The sequence below is a fragment of the Giraffa tippelskirchi genome, chromosome 11 (assembly GCF_054371585.1).
Source record: "Giraffa tippelskirchi isolate mGirTip1 chromosome 11, T2T-mGirTip1v1.2.pri, whole genome shotgun sequence".
Lineage (NCBI taxonomy): Eukaryota > Metazoa > Chordata > Mammalia > Artiodactyla > Giraffidae > Giraffa > Giraffa tippelskirchi.
In genome coordinates, this window is record NC_137285.1 from 121855121 (window position 1) to 121867688 (window position 12568).

Sequence of the window (12568 nt, forward strand, 5' to 3'; positions counted from 1 at the left end):
GGTCAAATATGTATTTATAAGAATATATTTTGAGGGTTATTTTCTATGATAAAAATACCATAATATACTGAAATGTTAAGTAATAGGAAGTATAATATAAACCATGATATACAAATAATATAAAGTATTATTCACCCATGCAACACAGCAGTCAGAACTAAGTGGTATTTGCTAAACACTAAATTAGATGTTTAGGATTAAATGAAAATAAAACAGGCCTACTCTCAAGCTTGTAGTCTGGTGGTAGAGGAACAAACAAATAAATAATTAAATTCACTGAGTAAAGTACGGTAAGTTTAAGCATGAATGTAAGAAAGCACAAATACAAGAATGGCAGTTTGCCTATTTTAGTGAAGAATCAGAGGAAAGCTTCCTAAAGGAAGTTAATTTAATATAAAATATGGTTTAATGGAGAATAGTGAGTAACATCAGGCAAATCTACAAATAGAAATATATGTTGAAGTATACACAACTACCCTGGTTTATAAATATATGTTGTGTGTGTACTACGTTGGCTTATTAAAAAGCGTTTAGGTTATAGATCATATAATATTTCTCAATGACAGAATTGTGAATGATTTTTGTTATCTTTTAAATACTTTTCTACATTTCCCAATATATTCACAAAATTTTAATTATGTATAAATATACATATATATGACATTTATAATTTTTTTAGAAAAGCCCAAATTTATTAAATGGATTGCTTGAAATAACACCAAAATGTAAAGTCATCCACTAATAACAACTACTACAGAGTACACTGATGAAAGTGTTTCAACATTGAGCAGGCAATTTTGGTATTGAGCAATTGAGTTTTGAGCTGCATATGAAAAGTACATTCGGAGGAATGAAAGATTAACACATATAGCAGGCTGCTTTATATACTAACCATCATAAAACTGGAAGAACGATTACACATTTCTATAATTGCTCATCTAAAACATTCGGAACTCAGAATTTTTTATACTTTAGAAAGGCGCTATAACACTTGGGGCATTATCCTGTATTCTAACACAGTTATATTACTGAAGTGAAATGTGTTAATATTCACACAGTTGAAATAAATAATGTCCATAAGTATATTCACAACAGTTCATGTTAGCTTTGTTGTTTGCTGCTAATGCATTTGGGTATCAGACTTATGAAAATTAAAAATATATATATGTATTTTTCCAGATGTTTTTAAATATATGAATTGTGAATAGTGTTGTGGATCTACAAAAATAAAAAAAAAGGAAAAAAATTTTAGAAAGCTCTTCCAAAGAAGCAATTAAAAAGCCATTGATATTGGTAAGAACTGGTGAAGGAATGTTTGGATGGTTAGCTTAGGGTGTGGTGTAGGCTGTCTACTCTGCCACAGGACGGTTTCAGAGTGATAGTCTCTGCTGTAGTGTGATGCTCTTTAAAGAAAAAATGTTTTTTCTTTCTTGTTTCATAGTTCTTAATTTCCACCAGCCTTTCATAGCTGCTATACAAGCCCTCTTTCCTCTCTAGGCATAGTAATGTCTGGACTAAAAAACATAGATATTGAAAAACATTGTCTGGTATTTTATGTTATTCCCTGGAGTCCTCGAAGAGTACTGTGTAGCCTCATCTAGAGCATGCCCAATTCTGTGACAGTTTTTCTGCCTCACCCCATTCCTACAATTTTTACCTAAATTCACATACCTAAATTCACAAAATTCTCTTACTTAAGTCTCTTTCCTTAAGATTTTTTTTTTAAGATTTTTTTTTTAATTCTGAGCTGCCTGACTAATAAAAATGTCTTCTATTCTTAATCCTTTTTTTCTGTGACAAGGTATAGATATTTCATGTCTTGGGACTCTTGAACTTTTACATAATCGTTGTATTCTATCCCATTGAAGGGATTATAACCAAAGAGACATTTATTTGGCAGCAACATGAATATGGAACATTGAAATCTGAAATTCTGAATTTTGATATATGATGAAATATAAAAGTTTCCCACAAAATACACAAGGCCAAGAGATCTTCTGTGCTGTGATGCTGGTCTTGGAGGCTAAAAAACCAAATGTTATTTCCATTTGCACCACTTTCTGTATGCTCATACATTGATTTTTGTCCACTTAAAATATTGGCTTCAGGCATACACGTTTTTGTGACATTTAAGCTACTCCAGGGAGATATCAAAAAAATCTGAATATTCTGTATAAAAAGGAAATCATACAAATGATATTCACTATAAATAATACGCGGATATCATTGTTTATGGTTAGAGAAAAGCGGGTTGGGTTTTGGGCAAAGCAGAGTCACGGGGTTGTTAGCGCTTGAGCTGAACAGAAAGCTGAGGCAAACATACCAGATTTTAGGAGTGGGGTTCCCTGTCTGGTTTTCCAGGCAAGAATACCAGAGTGGGTTGCTATTTCCTTCTCCAGTGGACCACGTTTTGTTAGAACTCTTCACTATGACCCGTCCATCTTGGATGGCTCTGCACAGCCTGGCTCATAACTTCATTGAGTTATGCAGGCCCCATCACCATGACAAGGCTGTGATCCATGAAGCTACAATACTTTGGCCGCCTGATGCGAAGAACTGACTCATTGAAAAAGACCCTAATGCTGGGGGGGAAATGAAGGTGAAAGGAGAAGGGGATGGCAGAGGATGAGATGGTTAGATAACATTACCAAATCAGTGGACAATGAATTTGAGCAAACTCTGAGAGATAGTAGAGGACAGAGGAGCCAGGCATTCTACAGTCCATGGAGTCACAAAGAGTCAGATACGACTTAGAGATTAAACAACAACTCCCTGTCTGCTAGAAGTAGGAAGCTGGCTTAGAGGGAGGAGATAAGTGGCTTAGATCAGAGTATCTGTTTGGTCCATTGAGCTTAGACATGAATTTCTGAGTAGAAATAAAATTTCATAACCCTTTGTGTGAAACAAAAGTTAGGAGAATTCTCCCAATATCCTATTAACCCTGTACTGAGGTTACTTGTTCACAAAATAAATATTATTAATAGAAGTAATCCACAAATGTCGTATTAAAAAGCATCAAAACCACTGTGCAATTCTATGGCAACGAGTACACAAAAAGGTCAAGGAGACTAACAGCTAGGGAGAAAATTAACAACCCAAGAAACCAGGGCGAATAGAGAAAACTTTCAGTCCCGAGGCACAGTAGACACTGAAGAGGGGCATAGAATCAGAATCAGAACTATATTAGACTGTCAGGGCAGTGGGAAAAATAATAAAAGGCAATGTGTGATTTTATAAATTGCACTCATTGGAGATATAGCAAATGAGAACTTGGAAAGTTTCATTTTTGTTAAGGAGGAAAAGGATTAAAGGGAAAAAAACAAAAACAGAAGTTCAGGGCATGTATCCAGAAGGAGGCAGGGGTCTCCAGAGGTGATCTAGGAAATGAAACCAGTGTACAACAATTACCCAGTTTTAAATTACAAATTTCTATGTGTGAACCTTTGCACACACATGTAACTCTTCTGTTTACCAGCTCAATGAAAAATCTTCAATTCTCACTGGGAAATTTGACCACAGAAATAAATGGTTTTGTTCAACTGAATGAAAAAATAAAATTATTGTCATTTGTTTTGGTCCTAAGAATTACCATTTTTAAGCAGATAATTAAATTGTTCAACTGGACAGACTAAGATGACCTCACTGTGTGTGTGTGTGTTTAGTCTTTCTGTGCTTTTAATATGCACAAAAGTCCACACAGTGGTTTTAAATGCTTGAGGGCTGTGCTGTGCTGTGCTTAGTCACTCAGTCATGTCTAACTCTTTGCCACCCCACGGACTGTAGCCCGCCAGGCTCCTCTGTCCATGGGGATTCTCCAAGAAGGAATACTGGAGTGGGTTGCCATGCCCTCCTCCAGGGGACCTTCCCAACCCAAGGATCAGACCCAGGTCTCCCACATTGCAAACAGATTCTTTACCAGCTGAGCTACCAGGGAAGCCCCAAATGTTTGAGGGACTAATACACAATTAATTTGGGTTTGAATATTGTTTGTTTGTTTGAACTCTTTGATAAATTTAGGTGATTCTTGTCTTCCTACTCCTATAATTTAATTGAAATTGTCTTAGTAACTGCAGTGCCTGAGGATGACATGGATATGAATCCCTCTTCTACTTAAATATACTTTATGTACTGACAATTTCTCTCCTTCAGTCCCACGATCCTCTAAAACGCCTCACATTTCGGCTCCATGAACCTTTAGATTGAAGTAGCTGGAGCATAGCCTGGCGGATTGCCCTGGTCTTCAAGCTGTAAATGATAGGGTTCAGTACAGGTGGTAAGAGCAAATAAATATTGGCCAAAATGCTACAGATCACCCTTGGAGTAGAGCTAAGGAGGCGATGTGTAAAGGACAGGCTGATCATTGGCATATAGAAAATAGTGACAGCACAGATGTGACACACACAAGTGTTGAGAGCTTTTTTTTGCTTCTTAGGGGCCACGATGCTCAGGACAGCACGGATTATCAGGACATAGGAGACAAGAATGAACAATAAGTCAGTACCAGTCATGTAGAGCTGAAGAAACAAGCCCAAAAAGCTGTTGATCCAGGGGTTGGAATATGTATCTCTGATCATATCTGGGTGATAACAAAATGGATGGGAAAGCTCCTTTCTTTCCTGGAAAGATACAGTCTTCAAGGCTAGAAGCATGGGAAAGATGAAAATTAGTTGTCGTACGCAAATGAATAGTCCAATCACCATGATCATCCTGTCTTTGAGGACAGTGGCATATTTCAGTGGGTTACAGATAGCCATGAAGCGGTCAAAAGCCATAATTGCCAGCACTGAGGACTCCAAGAAGGAGAAAGCATGTACAAAGAACATTTGAATGAGGCAAGCTTTAAAGCTGATTTCCCGGGCATGAAACCAGAGAACCCCAAGCACAGTGGGGAGGGTCGTGATGGTCAGACACAAGTCAGCAGCTGATAGCATAGAGAGGAAATAGTACATGGGCTTGTGGAGACGCTGTTCAACAAAGATGACAAACAGGATCATACTATTTCCCAAGAGAGCAATAATGTAGAGACAGCAGACAGGGATGGAGATCCAGACATGAGCGAGTTCCAGCCCAGGAAATGCAGTGAGGAGGAACGTTGAAGGGGAGGATGTGGTGTTATTGAAAATCACCATGGTGGGTTGAGGACACACCCTGAAAAAAGAGATAACAATAATAGTATTTGTCATATTGATCCTTTTTCAAGCACTAACTCTTTAATAAACTCTTCCCAAATTACACAATGTGTCTCTGTATTCAAAACCCCCAATTTAATTATGATACTTATCACATAATTCTAGAGTATCTTAAATTTTTCTGATCAGACCTGGCTCTATTTTTCTTCCTCTACCATCTCCCAATTAAAACCATCAGTCTCTCTAGGTTCATCCTACCCTATTGTCCAGACCAGCCCTGACTTGAAGTAGGAAACACTTAAAGACTTATGTCACACACACGCACACACACCAACAAAACAACAACTGTGATTACAACTGTTGGGTCTTAGTATTAAATCTCCAAGCTGGGACTTCTCTGGTGGTCCAGCAGTTAAGACTATGAGCTTCTGCTCCAGGAACAACGGGTTCCATTCCTGATTGGGGAACTAAGATTCCACATGCTGTGTGGTGCACTCGAGAAAAAAGTCTCCAAGCTATATGAGTTGTTACAGAAATAATGGAGAAGTACTTAAGGGCACTTCTTAAGGGCACCTGTGAAAGCATACTTCATAATGTTCTTGCTGGAAGATGGGCTAGGATTTTATATCCAGAAATACCCTTGTACCTGAATTATTAGCCATTCTCTCCTAGTGGACTCTATTAGAAATGTTCTTTAGCTATCAGAGCTTCTTTATTTCTTTTCCTTTAATGGAGTACCTTCCTTAATTCCTCTCTCCTCTACTCCACATATATGTGGGACTTAGATTCATCTTGTGCCCTAATTCTGTTTCTCTGTATCCTTTTCCTGCTCTACTGAAATAACAAGACCTTGTCTTCCTTTTCTCCAAGCTTACACTTTAGTACTTCTTTCTACTCCTTCCCATAGGTATCTACCATGTAACTTGTAACCAACTCACTGTGAGTAGATTGCCCTAATGAATCCTGCAAAAAATTTCAAATACTATTCTAGAATATATGATTTCAAGCATCCTAATCTAGGGATAACGGGTAAGGCTAGACAAAATACTTGTATAAAAAAAAAAATGAGAGGCCCTCAGCAAAATGAGATGGATGACTGTAAAAAGCACTAATGGAATGGAAGTAGGGACTAAGAGTTTAAAGAGTGACACTCAGGGACAGACAGGATGAGGTGCCATCATAAACTGGAATATCAGGTAGTTCACTGAGTGAGAAAGCCCATAGAATAATAGCTGCAAAAAAAAACCCCAAAAACCACAGATGCTGTCATAAGGGAGGAAGAATCTGTAATTGATATTTAAGACAAGCATTGCAATTCTATTTAGGACTGTTTCAATGAGCACTAATGTCATTGCTCATTTTAATTTTTTACTTAGGACATTTAGTTATCAAATAAAAAACAAAAAGGAATGATATACCTAGTCTAAGCATTGTGTAGATAAAGCCAGTCATAATACTCTTACTCTAATTTTTCACTAGTCTAGGCTTTCTGCACCAGTGACAGAGTAGATACAAGGAATTTGTGAGTAGCAGATCCTTCCAGTTGTTTTATAAACATAAATGAGGGATTGCTAGTTATTTTCTTCCCATCCTTCAATCTGCTCTAGATGGTTACAGATAAAATTACTTGTTACACCAAAGGAAAAAAAATTAATTGCTTTTTCTGCTATAATATTTAGTATTGTTATATTATACTTGAGTGAGAATAAAACACAAAGAATCAGGAAGACTAGTGAAAACTTCTTTTCAATTTGATAAGCAAAAATATTAAAAGTGAATTCCTTTTCTGTGATAACCATCCTGGAATCTCTCTGCAATAAAGTCGCTCAATCTACTGACTGTCTTTCAACAGTGCTTTACATATGCTTTCTATTACATTAATATTCTATTGTTTGATCACATTTCTTTCTTCCTCTAAAATGCTGGCTCTCTGGATGTAAAACATATGTGTTCATCTTTATATTTCCTCCAGAGACAAAGCACGGTGATAAAAGTTCAGATAAACTAGTTTTCATTAGGTGTATTAACAGGTGGATAGATAGATAATAGACAGATAGATAAAGACTAGATGAGAGAAATACAAATTGAGACTGGAAGTTTGGAGGGAAAATTGTTTCCCTGGATATGGGGAGCATAAGGAGAGTAATTAATCCTCTTATTGATTGGGAGAAGAAGGAGGGTAAGTTAAGAGAAAAGGAAAAGAATTAAAGTCTTTTATATGTGTCACAATGTGTTAGCCAATTTACATGTAATTTTATATAATACCAGGAAAAATTGATAAAGATGTTTATTCTCCTATTTTAGAGAAAGGAAATGAAACTGACAAGGTAAGATTGTACACATTCAAAATTTGAAACCAAATTTACTAACTTCAAAATCCATTAAACCATTTTTTATTAAACCATAGACCGTTCGAGCAATCAGGCTTATGAGAAGAGTTAAACAGTTGAACACTGTGATATTCTTCCTTGAAAATGGAAGAAGAGTGTCTTTCTATTATATACCAGTAGGTGACTAAGAGGAAGTATAGCGATGAGAAATAAGTAAAACACAGAACAATGTCCTTATGGCTTATTTAAAGAATATTTGTGGATTCAATCAGTTTGTAATAAACTATGCACGGATGTCTGCATATGTTTATATTGTGTATACGTCCATGTGCTGGTCGATAGAGAGGAGTTTTAGAATGGGGACATAATCAGGAGATAAGATGACCATAAATCAGATATCAATTATCTTCTCTTATTTGAACTGTATCTCATAAAGGACAAAAACATAATATGGGATGATATGAGGGGTTAGGAGGAAAGGAGACTCATTTTGGTTCATTATGCTACTGGAGAAATTGTTTCCAATGGGATATGGATATGTAGGCAGGAGAAGGAGCAGGCTTTCTCTCCAGCTCACGTAAGCCTATGCACTATGGAACAAGTTATAGGACAAAGCTCAGTGCCTAGTTTTGTCAAGATTTTCTCTGTACTACCTGCTAACCAGAAGAGTAGGCTAGTGCTTTATAGCACCAGTTGTCCATCTGACTGGTCAGGCAGAAGGTAACATCTATCAATTCACATACAGAAAGCTAGATTGAATGACTTGGATAAGATCCACCCAACTAAATAATATAGTGATCCAAAGGACAGCATCACTGCTTACTGGCATCAGTAAGGTATAGACCAATCCCCACCTTCTTCTATTCATTTCTCAGCACTGAAATCTATTCTTTCCACAATCTGGAACCCTATCGTGACAGATTCAGGCCATATTAACCTGAAACTTCCCCTCCACTTCTCTGTACCACTTTATGGTTGGATCTTTCATTTGACTCAATAACGAGGTATGGTTGATACTGGTAAGTTAATATGTAAGCACCATCTCCTTTTTCTTCCTGGAGTGTGAGTTTCTTAAAGATTTGGAAATGCCTGATTTTCTTCTCTTAGTGCTAGCTACATAAAGGAGGATATGGAATAACACACATCTTTAATTATTGTTGACTGATTTCTAAATGATCTTGACCACAGGCAGAGAGTTATGAGTTCTATCCCTTTTTCTCTTCCTTCTTCCCATTCCCTCATGTCCTTCATTTTCCTGTCTCAGTTTCTTCAAGGCTCCATCACACCCCTCTGTTTCTTCATCCTACCTTATTTATAATTTCCATCATTTCATTGATCTTCTCTTTCCCTCTTTCTCCTAGCATTTCTCACTTTTTAATCCCTTCCCTTCTGTTCCTACCCAGTAATTCATTCTTCTTACCTGCCCAAGTCATCAGGAAATAGCACCAACTTCTCTTCAATCCCACCACAGAGCAGGGACTGAGCCAGCTCCCAAGAGTGGGGGTTTTATAGGAAGATTAGTAGAGTCACGAGGCAACAGAGGGCTGGTGAACGAACTGGTTGGATCAAGAGTTATGGCGCCCATAAGACTATGTTCCTCTTCAACAGCTCAGACATATCTCCCTGACACAGCTTCCAACCCTGCTCCCAGGCCCAAGCAAATCCCATATATCAGGGGCTGTAAGCAAAGCCCTGGCCCTGGGGGCTGACAGTAATGGATGTCTTCAAAACCTGCCTGCCTGGGTCAGAAAACTGCAACCATTCCTCTTCACCCCGCCTTAGGCTACAGATTCTTAGCCCGGGATGCTCCCTGATGTCAGAGCAGGCTCAGGAGAGTGCAGAGAGAGTCATCCCTATGTTCTCAGCTCCAATATGTACTCTTGCTAACAAATCTCGTTGTCCTCCTTGTCATTCCTATGTTCCTCCTCTTACTCAGGATCCCTTTCTAAGAAGCCATGTTATTAACTGAATCACATCTGCAGCCCACCTACCCTTCTAAGCATGATTAAACTAGCATTTGATGAGCTCTAACACTTGCCAACGGAGATGGCAATGGCAACCCACTCCAGTACTCTTTCCTGGAAAATCCCATGGACAGAGGAGCCTGGTAGGCTGCAGACCATGGGGTTGCAAAGAGTCGGACATGACTGAGCGACTTCATTTTCACTTTTCACTTTCATGCATTGGAGAAGGAAATGGCAACCCACTCCAGTGTTCTTGCCTGGAGAATTCCAGGGACGGGGGAGCCTGGTGGGCTGCAGTCCATGAGGTCGCTAAGAGTCAGACACGACTGAAGCAACTTAGCAGCAGCAGCAGCAGCAACAATTGCCAAAAATCACACTAACCCTTGAAACACATTGTTGTATTTATTTATTATCTTGCTTATGGGTTAAGTATTATTCTCCATTATTCCACAGTTAAGGAAATTGAAACTCAAAGAGGTTTTGAATAACTGTAAAAGTTAGCTAGTTACAGAACTGGTATTCACCCATGTCTATCTTACTCTAAAGCTGTTGATCTTAAACAACATGCTATACAGCCTTCTCTGGTCAACTGCTTCTACTGATATTTCAGAAAATGTGATTGTAATACATGGTTCTCGATCTATCCATTCTAAGATTGCTTGATTCTCAACTACGTGCTTATATCTCATTTTAGCCTCATTTTGACAAGAATTTGTCTCTCCATAGTAGGCAGTAAATTAATAATTCTTACCATATCTAGTGGGCTTCCCAGGTGGTGCTAGTGGTAAAGAACCCACCTGCCAATGTAGGAGACTTAAGAGACACGGGTTCAATCCCTGGGTCAAGAAGATCCCCTGGAAGAGGGCTTGGCAACCCACTCCAGTATTCTTGCCTGGACAATTCCATGGATGGTGGAGTGTGGTGGGCTACAGTCCATAGGGTTCCTAAGAGTCAGACACAATTGAAGCAACTTAGCGTGTGTGCACCATATCTAATAATCCTTTACTTTTTATCCTTCTTGAAACATTTTTCCAACTATGTCTCATTATATCATAGCAAGACACACTGGGCAAAGATGGAGATACCTATCCCAATGTATATCTAGAGAGATTAAGTTATAGAATAAACTTTTTATACAGCAAGTAATATTTAGATTTATGTGTAAATACCATCCTTTCTGACTGGCTCTTCTCAGAAAAAATGAGTGACTCTGGAAATTTGAAATGAGACTTACTAAAATTAAATAAGACAGAGAAGTTCAGTTAAGTTTGGTTCATTGCTCAGTCATGTCCAACTCTTTGCAACCCCATGAACTGCAGCATGCCAGGCCTCCCTGTCCCTCATCAACTCCCGGAGTTTACCCGAACTCATGTCCATTGAGTCGTTGATGCCATCTAACCATCTCATCCTCTGTCGTCCCCTTCTCCTCCTGCCCTCAATCTTTCCCAGCATAAGGGTCTTTTCAAATGAGTCAGCTCTTCACATTAGGTGGCCAAAATATTGGAGTTTCAGCTTCAACATCAGTCCTTCCAATGAACACCCAGGACTGATCTCCTTTAGGATGGACCGGTTGGATCTCCTTGCAGTCCAAGGGACTCTCAAGAGTCTTCTCCAATACCACAGTTCAAAAACATCAATTTTTCTGTGCTCTGCTTTCCTTATAGTCCAACTTTCACATCCATATGACTACTGGAAAAACCATAGTCTTGACTAGATGAACCTTTTTTGACAAAGTAATGTCTCTGCTTTTTAATATGCTGTCTAGGTTGGTCATAGCTTTTCTTCCAAGGAACAAGTGTCTTTTAATTTCGTGGCTACAGTCACCATCTGCAGAGATTTTGGAGCCCTCAAAAATAAAGTCAGCCACTGTTCCCCCATCTATTTGTCATGAAGTGATGGAACCAGATGCCATGATCTTAGTTTTCTGAATGTTGAGCTTCAAGCCCATTTTTTCACTCTCCTCTTTCACTTTCATTAAGAGGCTTTTTAGTTCCTCTTCACTTTCTGCCATAAGGGTGGTGTCATCTGCATATCTGAGGTTATTGATATTTCTCCCAGCAAACTTCATTCCAGCTTGTGCTTCCTCCAGCCCAGCGTTTCTCATGATGTACTCTGCATATAAGTTAAATAAGTAGGATGACAATATACAGCCTTGACGTCCTCCTTTTCCTATTTGGAACCAGTCTGTTGTTCCACGTCCAGTTCTAACTGTTGCTTCCTGACCTGCATACAGGTTTCTCAAGAGACAGATCAGGTGGTCTGGTATTCCCATCTCTTTCTGTGGAAGTGATCAAACAGGAGATGACAAGAGTGAACGTCAACATTCTAGGAATCAGCGACCTAAGATGGACTGGAATGGGTGAATGTAACTCAGATGACCATTATATTTACTACTGTGGGCAGGAATCCCTTAGAAGAAATGGAGTAGCCATCATAGTCAACAAAAGAGTCCAAAATGCAGTACTTGGATGCAATCTCAAAAATGACAGATGATCTCTGTTCATTTCCGAGGCAAAACATTCAATATCACAGTAATCCAAGTCTATGCCCCTACCAGTAACACTGAAGAAGCTGAAGTTGAACAGTTCTATGAAGACCTACAAGACATTTTAGAACTAACACCAAAAAAAAAGATGTCCTTTTCATTATAGAGGAGTGGAATGCAAACGTAGGAAGTCAAGAAATGCCTGGAGTAACAGGCAAATTTGGCCTTGGGGTACAGAATGAAGCAGGGCCAAAGCTTATAAAGTTTTGCCAAGAGAACGCACTGGTCATAGCAAGCAGAGAAGTTAGGCAGCATGAAATCAATCTTGATAAAATAGAGTTTTCACTCATTTGTTGATTCACGAAGGACATATCTTATGAACCATATTAAGTACATACTTGAGATAGACAGATGTAGTATAAAAAGGGTCTCTTATGGTATGGTTCTTATGACGTATGTAGAATAGCAGGGACACAATGCTATTAGGTAATTAGAGCATATAATACTGTGAGAAACTCTAACATAATAAAGGGCATGTCAGAAAAGTCTTCTGGACAGAAATAAAGTTGAAATTTATATCAAAAATTTATACAGGGTTCCCTATTATTCTAGCTCACTGAATTCATCATACTTTTTACTTGCTATTTTATTTTTAATATA

At 38.4% G+C, this 12568-nt stretch overlaps 2 protein-coding genes across 3 annotated transcripts in view; one reads left to right on the forward strand and one right to left on the reverse strand.

The window, feature by feature from the left end:
* LOC145525653 (olfactory receptor 51I2-like) overlaps nucleotides 1-12568 on the forward strand; it is a 550369-nt gene that overhangs the window by 310694 nt on the left and 227107 nt on the right. The gene's annotated exons all lie outside the window — the stretch shown is intronic.
* Nucleotides 4146-6136, reverse strand: OR51T1 (olfactory receptor family 51 subfamily T member 1). The gene has a single exon (XM_081539184.1). The coding sequence runs from the start codon at nucleotides 5181-5183 to the stop codon at nucleotides 4146-4148; it is 1038 nt and encodes a 345-aa protein (XP_081395310.1). The 5' UTR covers nucleotides 5184-6136.

Bases quoted from the DNA above. Each gene is read 5' to 3' on its own strand.
- OR51T1 (XM_081539184.1), bottom strand. From the start codon at position 5,183: ATGACAAATACTATTATTGTTATCTCTTTTTTCAGGGTGTGTCCTCAA.